A 15,178-nucleotide genomic window follows, 5' to 3' on the forward strand; every position below is an offset into this window, starting at 1 on the left:
CTTGCTCGCGCATTATCTGCTACAAATATTTGTATGTATGATTGAGTCTTTGTTTCTTGAAAATCAGACATGGATACCCCCAACAATTATCACCAATATTTAGTCAACAAAAAAACAATGCTAAAATGATGTACACGCACTCATCATATCTTATTACATTCATAGATAGAGTTACTTTAACTACATAATAGGATGGAGATCTTAACCATAGACCTTCCGATCGAATAAAATATTGGTATGTCAATTGAGTTGTGCTTACTTTGACCATTCATAGATATTAATGATTTTGGTTGTGTATTACACAACGGATCTTCGGTAGTTAAGGCCGCATCGTATGAATTTGGCACTTCAAGCTGAGGTAGATTGTATCACGATTTATTTTGATTGTAAGCTGTTAATTGACATGATTAATCGTCTGAAGGACCCTTCATTCCTATTTGTTCAATTTTGATTTGTTTTTTTACTAGAACTAGAGGTTGACATATGTTTTGTTTTTTTCTTTTTTAAGTATAGAAAGCAAAATCAAAACATATAATGACATATCTTAAGATTAATATTTCATTAATAAACTAGGTTATCGATACATCCTCATTCATTTGTGAGCTCAAAACGAAATATATGCTACAAAAATAGGAGAAGGGACTAACTAACCATTTGACAACCACATACCATTCTTTGCCAATAGTACCTCTATATATCGATACTACCTAAATCTAAACATGATTTAAATGTCGAAGTATGTTAAAGATAGTAACATATCAGTTTGAGTTATTTGAGTAAGTTAAGATAAGCTATGATAAATAATCTATAAACAGAAATTTGAAAATAAGTTATTCATAGAATGCATTTCATATGAAGATTAATAAATTGAATTCCAATTTGAACAATCATCAAAATTGTGTTTGACAATATAATTTAATATATTATATAACACATTTTAATTCAATAAAAATAATTAAGTTTACACAATGAAATATTATATTTGTTAATATTTTTTAATCTTTTTTAAATATAATTACGTATTTTAAAATTTCAAACAAAATCTAAATACATTACAGACATAAATATATTGTCTTCATAATTCTATTTAAATCATAGATTTTGCAAACAAAATTATCCAATCTATCTGTCAAATGCAATTAACCTAAAAACATAGGATGGAATTCGAATTGTCTAACTAAATAGACGTTTATTTAATTATTTATTTATTTATTAGTAATTGGGTCCCATTATATAAATTATAATTTGGGGGGTAAAGTGGATAAAATGCATTAAAGTGCTAAAATAAGAAAGGAAAAAAAAAATGGTATAGAGGTATGTAAATATATTGAGTGGGACCAAATTTTGAGGAAGACAAAGCACAAACAGAGGGAGCGGCCGGTACGTGCCAAACGTCAAATTTAAATATTTATTTTCTTTTAAATATATTATTTCTTTTTGTGTTAAAAAAAAAAAAAAAAAAAAGTGATGTGATGGGTTTGCAGCTTACAGCCCAGTCTTTGCTCTTCAGACGTGTCGTCTTCTATTTTGCACTTTAATCCCAATCTTTACTCCAATTCTCTTTTCTTTCCCCCCCCCCCACCATATCTGTCTCAATATCCCAAACATGTTTTCTTATTTCTTTTAGAGCTCCTTCAAGATTATTTAGGATGTGGGTTATCATAGCTCATTTTGAATTACGGATTATTTTAGTATGAATTATAAACGGGGGAGATGATAAATAAAAAATAATAAACACTTGAAATAATAATGAAAGTTTTCAAATAGTTTTAGCAAGAGACTAAAACACTCATTTAGTTATAATAGCTCACTCTATCTTATACAAGTTTGAGGCTCAAACAACTTCTTAAATACTAGTGTAATTGTATTTGATAGCACTTTTAAGAATAATAATTAAATGTATAGTAATATTTTTAAAGAATTATAAATATAGTAAAATCTATCAGTTTCACTAATAAATTTATATCATTGATTAATTAGTTGGGGTATAGATACAATTATGTATGATATGGGATTTATGACACGCAATGGAATAATAACAAAATAAAATTTAAATGATTAATATCATGAAACCAAACTCGAGAAGAAGAGTGAGAAATAATTTTTTTTTTCTTTTTCGAAAAAATTGAATTTAGGGTTTAGGGTTTTCCGCGACGACAATTATAGAAGTGAGAGGAAGACTTTCTTCGACGTCTTCGTTATCCAAAACGACGTCAGATGTTAACTCCTTTGACCTCTCTGCTTGTAAATCCCAATCGGTACTTCCAATTACATACAACATCAACCCAGCACAACTCACTTGGGCCGACAACAGGCCCAACCACAAACCCGAAAACCCGACTCCTAAAAAAAGCCCAAGCCCAACCGCCACAGGCATCCCCACTACATAAAATGCGCTTAAATTTATACGCGCCGCCGTCGATGGCCGCGCACTCCCTCTCAAAACGCCGCACCCTACCGTCTGTGGACAGTTTCCGATCTCGCAGAGACCCAAAATGGGTAACGCCGTGGATGTGAGACGGAGGATTTCGAGATCGTTAGTGAAAATCCGAGCCCATATGTTTCGCATTGAGACGGCGAATGTAGTGGCGGATAACCCCATGATTACAGCTACAAAAACTGCAACCACGGCGGATAATTTCGCTTTTCCGGGACGATTCGCTCCGAGTTCGTTACCGACCCGAGTTGAAACAGCGAACCCGAGGGAAGAAGGGAAGATATAAATCAACGACGTCGTTTGAATCAAAACACCCATGGAAGCGACGGTTGCTTTGGGGTTCGCTAAAAGTCCACAGAGGATGATCATGATCTCGTACCACCACCATTCCAAACAAACCGAAACGCAACTCGGAGCAGCGAGTTTCAGAAGTGGGGTCCATCCGGTCAGGCACTCGCGTGTGGGTGGGGTCCATGTGGGGACGAAGATGCCAGAGGCCATTATGTACAGGATCAAGAAAAACAGAACAACGAAATTCGTGGCGGCGGAGGCAGCAGCGACGCCGGCGATGCCAAAACGGAAGTGGGAAACGAGGAGGAGATTAATGGGCAAATGGAAAATGGTACCAGCGAGAGAAGCCAAAGTGAGAGGATGAGTAATTCCTTGAGCTCGAAGGTAAATCCGAATTGGGTGAATGAAGGAATTACAGAGCAAATCAGGGAGGGAGAAGATTAAATAAGTATGAGCTAATTTAGTGATGGCGGGATCTTGGTGAAGGAATAAGAGGATTTTGGAGATGTTTAACCAAAGAATCGAAATGGGTAATGAAGAAACGAGAAGGAAAATTACAGAACGGTGAAGAGTTAAACAGAGGAGTTTCGGACGGTGGGCACCGAAGGCTTGAGAACAGAGTGGCTCCATTCCTAAAGCAAGGCCTGATAAAACAGAGTAACCAGTGATGTTAGCAAAAGCGATGGCTAAAGAGCCAGCGGCTAGTTCTAAATCACCCAAGTGGCCTAAAAAAAGCATGGAGATAATGGAGCGAGAGTAGAGAATGAGGGCAGTAAGAACAATGGGGAAAGCGAGAGAGAAGAGAGATTTAGCTTCGGTGATGATTTCAATGACGGACGAACGGAGGATAAGTGGGGAGTTTTTATGACGGAGTTTTGGGTCTTCAAAAGATGATAAGAGGTCTAGAAAGAGGTTGACTTGAAACGACGACGACGAGGGCGGCGACGACGGTGGAAGGAGGTCAGATTGAGAATCAAATTGACACATAATGAAAGAAAGAGGTAATGTTGGTGTTGTTGTTGTTGAGGATGATGATTGTGTTTGTTATGGAGGTACAATTGAGAGTACAGACAGAAGCCAAAAAGCTCAATTTGTCAAATTGTGTGGAATCAACCAAGAAAGAAAAGGGAAAAAAAATTGGGTGTCGGGGAAGGAAATGGTATGTTTAATGTGGGAATGTCTATTTCTATGAGTGTGTGTTTGTGTGGGCGTAAGTGCAATGGCTATCATCCTTATTTATAGCCAAACAATGCCCCCAATTTTCTGTTGCCCTTCGCCCTCTCATCTACTTATTTCATCTCATCTCCTTTCATTATGATTAAATTATAAAAATATTTAGATTCCACGGATATGAGTGTATTCTACTAGGTTGTTCAATCATAATTTGTCGTGTGATAAAATTTATTTTACTTTTTTTCTTATATTTTGAGAGTAATACTTGGGTCAAGGGGTGAGCATTAGTCGATCGAAGTCGATTTAGTAAATGTTCAAACCGATTTCTACTATCGAAGAATGAAAATCTATCAATTGGTCGGTTTTGGTTGATATGTTTGGTCAATTTTATTCTTAAAATTTTTTTGAAACTTTCCGGTTTGTAATTTTTCCAAACCAACACCAATCGACTTTGATTTGGTCGATCGGTCTTGGGTGCATCCTAACATGCACTTTATATCCATGCATCTTACTCTCTTCATACACATAAAGATAGAAGCACCCAAGTATTACTCCTAAAAATAATACTCTTAAACTTTGTCATTTGTTTTAAATGTTGAAAATTTACTTTTGAACTTTCTTAAACATTTCAAAAATATTCTTGGAGTATAATTTTTTTAGAATTTCTTATGGATATTGAGACATGAAATGATGTGACGGTAACCTAAAACCAAATTTTGGATCATTATCATTTTAGATCATCACCATACAATTCTAAATCTCGATTTTTGTATAAAATTCTAAAGGATTTTTATTTCTAAGAATATAAGGATATTTTTAAAACAAATGTCAAAGCTAAGAATAATAGTGATAATTAATTTTTTAGTTATGGCTTTAATTATTTACTTTTTTTTTCTCTCCAATTTAAATAATAGAGTCGAGAGAGTCAATAGTCCAAACCTTTTTCAGGGTCCCATAATTCTCTCTCCATATATTTTTTTTTTAAAAATTATACTTTGGATGGCAATTTGAAACTTGTAAGTATAACAAATGACTAGTTATAAAGTTATACGTATGTAATACTTTATAGTCACTCTATTGTTTTCATGTTTATTTTTATATTCACTGTGAAAAAGATTAAAAGAATTTACGATTTTAATTAGAGTTGCAACTTTGAAATTTTTTAGATCTCGAACTTGATAGCTATTACTATTTCTTAATCATGGTTTTAAAATCACTTTAGATAAAGCTTGAATTTTGGAAATACTTCTAAAATGTAAACAATTAAATAAAGAGACCAATAATGGAAGAAGTATTTATAATCAAACAAATTAAGGACCGTTTGGTAATCATTTGATTTTTTTTTTTTTTTTTGAAATTTAAATCTTTTTGCTTTCAAAAAACATTTCTTACAATGATTTGCATCTTTTTTTAAGTACAATGATTGAATTCTTAATTAAATTTTAAAAACAAAAATAACTTTTTGAATGCTACTTTTTTTTAGTTCTCAAATTTTGGCTTAGATTTTTTAAACCATTGGTAAAAAGTAGATATAACAAATGAAGAAATTTGGAATAGAAGTAGTATCTATAGGCTTAATTTTCAAAAACAAAAACAAAACGGTTATCAAATGGCATCTAAGTGATTAGTTTTTGAAAATTTGTTTTCTTAAAATTTATTTACAACCACTCCAAATTTTTTCAAAAAAAATTTGAATTCATAGTCAATTCCAAAAAATAAAAGCAATTTTTTTTTCAATATCTCAACTTCGATCTTTGAAAACATCTTCCGAAAAATGGATAACCAAGCAAGAAATAAATTCATAGGTAGAAATACTACATTTATAAGTTTAAATATTAAAAAAAAAATCATATGGTTATAAAATATAAGGAAAATATTTTAAACAAAACTACTGAAAAATATTTACAAATAATAACAAAATATCATGGTCTATCTACAATAGATTGCGACAGTAAAATTTTACTACATTTGTAAATATTTTGATTCTTTTTCCTATATTTTAAAACGACCTTAAAATATAATTAAAAGTATTTTTATTTTTACATTTTTCTAAATTATACAAATTCTTTGAGTCTCCAACCTTATATAATATATTCGAGGTACAATTTTTTTTTCCAAAGAAAAAAAAAAAAGAATCAGAATATAATTTTTTTTTCTGTACTTTAAGGGGAAAAACCCCTTTAGAGGGGCAAAATCCATTCATGTTCTATCCCTTGTATTAAAAGTCAGCTATGCAAAATGCATGCCAGTCTATTGAACATTTGACTTTGTAAAGAACAGAAATCGTATTTTAATACATAATCATTAATTATTAATTAAAACACCATAAAATTAATAATAATAAGTAAATAAATAAACATAATTATTATTATTTTCCTTTAAATACAATTCAACTATTTAGCTTATCATTCATTAAATACAAAGAATGAAAGCAGTTACCCGTGATTACTTAAATATATTAATTTGTAGAAAAAGAGAAGATCAGAAAGTCCATACCATAAATAATAATTAAAAAAAAAAAAGTAAACTAAATTAAATTAACGAGAAAATATCCCTTTATATCTTTAATCTTTAGATTACATCAATTCAAAGTCTTAATTTTTTTTTTTGAGTGAATCAGTTTACCCATTCTTTTTATATTTCATACGGAAAAATATCGTATAAGGTTTATAATTTATATTTTTTTATATTAACGAATTAATTTAGAGATATTATGATGACCTTTGAAAATTATCCATACGTCAATTCGCATACATATATAAGCTTCTTCAAATATCGATTCTACAAAATGGATTATTAAAATTGATGCATGAATAACTCTAAAAAGTAATATTAATTGGGAGTCGAAATTGATTCACTTTTTAAGATTTAGAGGTTTAATTGATACAATTATAAATATGTCACTATATTTTTCAAAATGAAACATAATATAGAGGATTTGGAATCCAGATTCGCCATCTGATCGTCCGACATTCTCCTGGTCACACTATCTACTTATCTTAAACTACTTCCTAGAGGGAAGACAATCCACATAAACCAGCCCGATTTCTTGCATACTTAACTTACCAATATGAGTTCTTTCCATACTGAACTTTGGAGTTTTTGTGATTGAGTTACTGAAAAGAAAAGTGCACCTTGTTGGTGTATGTAGTAACTTTCAATTCTTTTAAGCTTTTCTTTACCATACTTTCATATCTACAAGATCTCTCTCATTCGGATGTCATTGGTTCATTCATGTACCTCTCCTAAACTCGTGAGTTACTAGTTTTTTAGTATAAAATTAGATATCTTGGTTTGTATTTGAAGACAACAAAAAATTATTGGTTTGAATCGATTTTTTTTATAAAAAAATCGATAAGGACCAAACCTATGTCCCTTTTAGTAAATTACTATGGTGTATATATATTTGTTATTTAAAAAAGGGGGACAATGTATTATTATGCATGTATGTTTGTTATTTAGAAAAAGACTAAGAAAAAAACTAAAATGTCCAATTTCAATCTTTTTTTTAATAAAAAAAAACCCAATTTTAATTTCGAAAGAGTAAATAAATTCAAATCAAAACCAACAATAAAAATAAAATATTGGAAGAAAAAAGAAAAGGCTAAAAGTCGAGAACCAGATTGATAATAAATAAACCAAATAAAAATGGTTGTTTTCAAATATAAAAAAATGAACTAACTTATTTACAAATATAACAAAATGTACTATCATTTGAAAATATTTTATTTAAAACAATTATCCAAATAAAAAGAAATTTCTAATGATTTGTTATTTATTGAACGTGAATTTAGTTCACTTAGAGAAATGATCGATTTGATTTAGTTTTTGATTGATTTAAAAACTAACAAAACTGAACTGATTTTCACCCTTAAGAGTATAAATTAACAATTTCTCTAACTTAAATTAAAAGGGAAAAAAAGAGAGAGATACGATGTCGGTAAAGAAATGGTGGATGACGGCTTGGTGTGAAAATTAAGGGAGAGAGAGAGAGAGAAAGGTGAAAGAAAAGGAAACAGAGGGAAGAAGAGGAGACATGTCGTTGTAGTGTGGTAATGTGGTGATATATTACTAATCCGACGTGTCTTAATCGATGATGTGGCTGTGTGTGGCTGGCTCTGGTAATGCTGACTGGACCATTTCTATTTATTGTCGTTTTCAAAAACGTACAAACGAAAAACGGGAAACGAAGATAAAACCGGGAATCAGACCCACTCGTTTCCCTAAAACGTCATCGTTTTATGTGGGCCCAATCCAATAGCCACTGCTTTTCAATTTCAGATGTTTCTATAACGGAGGCGTCTTCTTCCCTCCGTTCCTGCAGCAAATCAAACCCATTCATTCCCATTTGATTTTTTTTTCCCGGTTTGCATAATTTGCTCCTTCAACTTTTAATTTTATTCTATTTTAATTTTTAAATTTTCAGAAACAGATTTTTTATTCATGAATTTTTTTAAAATATTTATTTTTATTCTTATTATTATAGTTTATTAATTCTTTAACGATGAAATTATGTATAGCATAGATTGAATAAGAGGAAGATAAAGTAAAATGTCAACAACGAATACACCAAAATAGTGAACTATCGAAATCATGAATTCAAAATGACTTTTGAATTCTCTTATAGAAATTCGTTTTACCATCTAATTCAAAATTGAAACTCTAGATTTTTTAACGTGACTAATTTATTTAGTAGCATGGTAATCCAAAAATACAAGTTATCTCACTATTTATGTCTAAGAGTATGGACCAAATTAAGTACTTTTAAAAGTTCAGGTACTAAAATAGACGTTTCTAAAAGTTTAGAAATCAAAATAGTATAAAATTCAAGGTTCAAACACCAAAATAGTATCCAAATCGTTTTTTTCCATTTTATTTATTTATTTATTACATTAATTTCAATTATGTCGACAGTATAGTGTATGATAACTTTACCAATATGGTGGACTTAATTAGGTAGCTTAGCGTGTTCAATTTTAATATTCTCATCAACTTTTTCAAAACTATATATCACCATTTAATGTCTCTTGTTGTTACATTCTTGATTCTTCTATTTTCAACGTGTGGAATCTCTTCATTGAAAATGCTAGATATACGAATGAAGTTCAAATCTTCATTGATACAATTTGGAAGTTTTATTTGAATGGTTCTATTCTTGATTTTTAGTGGACAAACTGGCGATGTAACTCATCTACTCACGTTTTAGCTTTTCATTCCTACACGTATCGACGTTCTGTTGTGAGGCTAGAAGACTATCCTCCAAGGGTGGATTATATATGTCATTCACTTTGATTTTATTTATCTTTGAGTATTGTTTTTCCTATTCGTTTGTTGTACTAAAAAAACTATTTATTTTTTCAACTAAAAAAAAAAAAAGTATTAGTCGTTTGAAAGGGTTAATTTTGGGCTCTTTTGATAACACTTTTAAAAATTATGTTTGTTATATTATAACTTGTATGCTATTGGCTTTCATTTTTGTAATTAAGCACTTGAATTATTAACTAAAATATTAATAACAAAACAATATTTTAAAAGCTACGACCAAGTTTGATAATCATTTAACATTTGAAAATTAAGTATATTTCTTATCAATTTCTTACAATAGTTTTCAACTTTCTTAAATAGGCGAGATTAATTCTTAACAAAATTTCAAAAACAAAAACATGTTTTTGTAAAAACTATTTCTTTTAATTTTCAAAACTTGGCTTAATTGGTTTTTGAAAATGTTAGTAGAAAGTAAATAATAAAGCAATGGACTTAGAGGATGGAATAGATATTCATAGACTTAATTTTCAAAAACAAAAAACAATAACCAAAGATTACCAAACGAGACCTACGTTTTATGTTTTTAAAATTTGGTTTGGTTTTTCAAAATATTCATAAAAGGTAAATAACAAAAACAGATAAAAATAATAAATCGAAAAAACGTTTATAAACTTAATTTTAAAAAAAAATAAAAAATAAAATAGTTATTGAACAAGATGTTACTATTTAAATTTTTGTTTGTTTCATTTTCCATCAACATTTTTTTTCCTCCTTTTGACTTAAAATAAAAATGCCAAAAAAAATTTAATTCTTTGGCTTGGTCTTTCATGTCGATTGGGTTGCATTATGTAAAAGCAACCAAGCCAACAGTCTTCATGAGAAAAGGGTTGCCACGAAGAAGATCAAAGAATAGAGCCAATGAAAAGTCAAGGGAGAGAGAGAAATTACTTTCTTTTCTTAATTTTCAATTTCAACATCAACATTAAAATCAATCAATCAATTAATTAAGGTCCCGTTTGGTATCTATTTGATTTTTTTTATTTTTAGTTTTGAAAATTAAGCCTATTGTATCTACATTCCGTACAATAATTTACATTTTTCTTAAGTACAATAGTTGAATTCTTGACCAAAGTTCAAAAACAAAAACTATTTTTTGAAAACTATTTTTTTTAGTTCTCAAAATTTGACTTGATTTTTTAAACTATTGGTAAAAAATAGATGACAAACAAACACAAAACAAAATGGTTACCAAATGAAGCCTACCCAATTAGTGCACGGATCTTTTAAATATATTTCTTTGACCAAAAGTTGCATATTTTGAAACTTTATGAAAATCAAATGAATCTATTTATTATAACAACTCTCCCCATATTTCCACGATAATATGATATTGTTAATTTACTTTTGATTTCATCTCAAAAGACAAATTTCATATCAATAAAGATAGTTGTTCTCACTCATGTACCTATAATCATTTTCTTACTCTACCATGGATCATATCATCAATACTTTCAAGCCTCCATTATATCTTTATTCGACACCCAAAAGATTCTATTAGCATGGCTAAATTAGGGGCATGACTCTGATACCATTTGTCTAGAACAACGATCGTTCACATATCATGTATGATATCGTCCATTTTGGGCATGAACCCTCCTAACTTTCTTGTTGGTTTTACCTCAAAAGATTTCTTACAAATAAAGGTAGAAATTAGTGGTAAATAAGGGAACATCCCTTGATAAAAGGCTAAGAGGTCATGGATTATGGTTCAATCCATGGTGGTCGTCTACCTAAGATTTAATATCCTACGAGTCTTCTTGATACCCAAATGTTGTAGAGTCGGGCAGTTGTCCGGTAAACTTAGTCGAGGTGCACGTAAGATAGTCCAGACACCCTTATATATTCTCTTATTCTTTTATCTAGTCAATGTAGAACTCTGGTCAAATTTTCATATTATTATTGAAAACTCATATACTAAAAAATTAATGCTAATAACAAAAACTAACACTTTTTAGAAATTTAGAGATTAAAATAGACATTTTAAAGATTTAAGGATAAGAATGGAATAAAACTTGTAAGCTGTATAGGGGAATAATAATAATACAATCATATATTTTACCATTTTTATTTTCATTTTAAATAACTCAAAATTTATATCACAGTCAAACATTCAACCTATCTATAAAGAATGTTTGTTAAATGTTAATAAATGTCTTGAATAATTCTTGTACATATATTTTCATATTATGGTATTTTATATTTTAACTACATACAATAATCATTGCATTAATTTGTGTAAAGGTCACATGGTATAGTGTTAGTTTTAGTATACTAAGTGAGAATAGATTTAGGTTATAAATTTTCTCATTATTATTTACCATGAATTACCTTATTATAAATTATAATTAATCAATTTTAGTAATTTTGAATGTGTCATACTCATTAAGTTGTCTTTTCCTCTCACACATCACCAAGAATCTTTCTTTTTTAGCCTCTCATAGCTGTATTTTGTTTTCAATATTGTTCATTTTTGTTTTATTCCCTCCTTTATTTATTTATTTATTTATTTTCCCTATATTATTGGCCTCATTTAGATAGATTATTGTAGATTAATTTTTCACATGTATGCATCAAGGTGAAAAATTAAATACTTAGGAATGCAAGACTACATTATTAATTGATGATATTCTAAATGAAGAAAGAAAACTAATTTCCTCTTTGTCAGTGAAATATATTAAAAAATAATATTAAATTTATTGAATAAAAAATATTAATATTTGTTGGGAGATATTTTCCCAATAATGGAAAAATGGAGAAAGATGTGAAATGACATGCCTATGCCCCCATCAACTTGAACCAGAAATGTGATTGTTTGGATGTATTGTTCAAGATTTATTTTTTAAAAAACATGTTATCTAGGATTTAGCAGTATTTAATTGATTATTATTTTTATTTTAAAATTCTTTTATTCGGTATGTTTCATGTATTGAAACTCTAACTTAAATTAAAAACCATAAATTATAAATTTTCTTTTTATCCTTTTTAATAAACCTTTTAAAAATAATTGTCTAGCAAAACAAATTTTAAATAAAAATTATTTTTCTAATTCAAAAAAACACATAATTAATATTAATGTTGGAGGGCAAGATAAGATACAACCATAGGCGAGCCCAAGACAAAAGAAAATTAAGAAGAGGCATAAAGGAGTATGCATCTTAAAGGGGTAAAATCAAGCCTCGAAGTTTAAGCCAACTAACCAAATTGGTAAATATATACCAATCGAGAAATAACTGAGTTGCACTCGGTCTAGCATCCTGCAGCCTTGAGCCCCCAAAATAACTCTAACATTGCTAGAGTTACACTTATTGAAAGATATTATAAATGGCCCATTCGACAATCCCTAAGGTGAAAGGTACGTATTCTTCAAAAGAAATCCCTAACTTTACTTCTTGTAAAGTTAGTTGAACTATACACTTTCTGTAATATCTTAAGCATTAAAGTATAGTAGGTTCAACATCATACCGGTGTGAGATTCTCTTAGTATGCAGATCACTCGAAAAATGAGACCAGACTAGGAGCAGGTCAGAGGTCAAGCATACTAAGGACTCGCAACAACGAAAAATACATGTGAGATCCAAGTAACAACAATTGATTAAAAAGAATCAAACTTTAGCATTATATTTTAGATTTGTCCTTAAATTTATCGATGACTCAAATATATATATATAAAAAGGTAACATTGTTATTTCTTTGGGTACTTATCCAAGACCAAATCACTAAAATCAGAATAAGATGCCACGAATTTTAGAATCAAGTCAAATCTATAGCCAAATAAAAGGACCCTTCATCTCCAAGAAGAGTTGAGAGAGAACACTCAAAAAATAAAGTTCTATATTCAAAATATCATTAAAAAAAGACTTTCTATTATAAAATAAAAATAGTGTAAGAAAAATAATAAATTAAACTTAAAATCGATCCTAAATTAGAACTAATTATATAAACTATATTATACAATAATCTAGCAATTCACATACATTTTAGAACTAATTAATATAAATTGAATCAACCTTTGGTTATTTAATATCCTAACTAGAGATTCTCATTATTCTCTTTTCATAATCTAATGTTCAGTATTAAAAATTTTCTTGTCACATCACCGACATCTAAACAAAGTTAATTTAATTAATTTATTGAGTAAATTAATTCTATAATATGGAAAACATATAGAGGAAATGCACGTGTACAAGATTAACTAAAAACCACAAACATATGATATCTAATGAATGGTAGAGAAAAAATAAGAGGAAAAAAACATATGGTCTTTTTTGGTGCCTCTTAGGTTGATTGTAAGGCCAAACAATAACCTTAACATATGCTCTCCTTTCCCAAAAAAGCTGTTTTTTTTTTTTTTTTTTTTTTTATAATTAATACACACATTTTATTTAATAATATAATTCCCAACCCTAGATTGTCCCATATTAATTAATTAATTAAAAATCATATTGTACACTCATACTCACACATTTCCACAGACAAGGCTTTCATAAGACCCACGTTTGAGCTTTGTTACATATCCAAAAGTATTGTTACTAGAGTCGTTTTTAATTCAATCCCATGTTAATTTCATTCCCTTTTTGGGATTAGCCTTTTTCATTCGTTAATAGGGACAATATCATGTTCATAGTTGCTGCCTTTGACCTAATCCTAGGAACAAACTTTACTTTATCTTTCTTTTTTTTTTTTTTATTGTAGGACACATTATAGTTATTAGATATATAAATAGTAAAAAGAGAAAAGGTACGTTTGATATCATATATATAGTACACTATTAGAGTTAGTTGTGTTTTTCATTAATGAGATTGGTCGAGATTGTTTATAAAGATGAAACATTGAAGAAAGAAAGGAGAGATGGTTGAGAATTTTCTGCAAACTCTATATTGCTCAAAAGGAAAAAGAAACAAACAAGTAAACCCTAACATGTGTCATTATAGCATTAGGTCTAAGGATAACAAATAATAAACAAAGATTAAACATAGTTTCCGTTATTAAAAATATAACTAACCAAGTCAAATGAATAGAGAGATCGAATTAATACAATGCGAACTATAATAATATCGATTTCACTATTTTGCATGTTTCTAACTGTTATAAAAGTGATATAGTTTATGACAAATGATATCATAGTGCAATTGCTATAATCGTATCCAAATACTTGCCTCTTACGTACCGCAAGCGCGTCGATCGTCATCTCCTACCTTGAGAGAGTTGATAGGTCTACCAATGGAGGAAACAAAAGAGAAAATGGAAAGATACCTAGATTTTGCTGTTTTTTTCTCATTCTTAGGGAATCAATGATATTTATATAGGTTTTTTCGGTGTAACTTTTGTTGTTAATAACGTGAATTAATGTTAAACCTTTTGTGTGTGGAACTTGTTTTGTCATGCCAAATTTTCCACTATAAAATGTTTTATTTGTTATGGGGATAAAGTGAGGTCCACGACAGCAACCACATGCATGCTAAATAATTCCCACGTTCATTTCCCTTACCCTTAGTTTGAAATTTTTCCTTTCAACATTTAAGGGAGAATAAATTAAACTTTAGACCTCTTTGATAATCATTTAGGTTTCGATTTTCTTGATAATTAAACTTATAAATACTATCTTCACCTATATAATAGTTTTTATGTTTTGTTATCAACTTTTTAATCAAGTCAAGTTTTATTTTACTCGACATTTGTAAGTGTCTTGACCGATTTGTGTGCACCTCAATTAATCTCAAGAGACAACAACCTATCTGATCCTATAACATTTGAATGCATACTAAGAGAACTCGAGATATTAAATCTTAAGTAGGTCCTACGTGGTCACCATGAACTAAATTCATTTCCACTGAAAACTTGTTTAAAAATTAATCAAAACTAAAAAGAGTTGTTTACAAAAATTTGTTATTGTTTTTAAAAATTTACTAGTAAAATATGAGAAAATCATAATTGAAAAATTAGGAGAAAACA

General features: G+C 29.4%; 1 protein-coding gene and 1 long non-coding RNA gene across 2 annotated transcripts; both read right to left on the reverse strand.

Annotated features, from left to right (window-relative positions):
* Positions 1–2,091: 2,091 nt before the first annotated feature.
* ADS1 (MATE efflux family protein) lies at positions 2,092–4,047 on the reverse strand. Its single transcript, XM_039023886.2, has one exon. It carries the CDS (start codon positions 3,713–3,715, stop codon positions 2,132–2,134), a length of 1,584 nt encoding a protein of 527 aa, XP_038879814.1. The 5' UTR covers positions 3,716–4,047; the 3' UTR covers positions 2,092–2,131.
* A 6,386-nt stretch (positions 4,048–10,433) lies between these two features.
* On the reverse strand, positions 10,434–14,487 carry LOC150038055 (uncharacterized). The gene is made up of 2 exons (XR_016527856.1): positions 14,394–14,487; positions 10,434–11,085 (listed from the first exon to the last, which is right to left on the reverse strand). It is a non-coding gene; the product is annotated as an uncharacterized LOC150038055 (long non-coding RNA).
* Between the last annotated feature and the right edge of the window lie 691 nt (positions 14,488–15,178).

The sequence above is a fragment of the Benincasa hispida genome, chromosome 2 (genome assembly GCF_027475165.1).
Source record: "Benincasa hispida cultivar pf3 chromosome 2, pf3_genome.v1.1, whole genome shotgun sequence".
Lineage (NCBI taxonomy): Eukaryota > Viridiplantae > Streptophyta > Magnoliopsida > Cucurbitales > Cucurbitaceae > Benincasa > Benincasa hispida.

Bases quoted from the DNA above. Each gene is read 5' to 3' on its own strand.
- ADS1 (XM_039023886.2), bottom strand. From the start codon at position 3,715: ATGTGTCAATTTGATTCTCAATCTGACCTCCTTCCACCGTCGTCGCCG.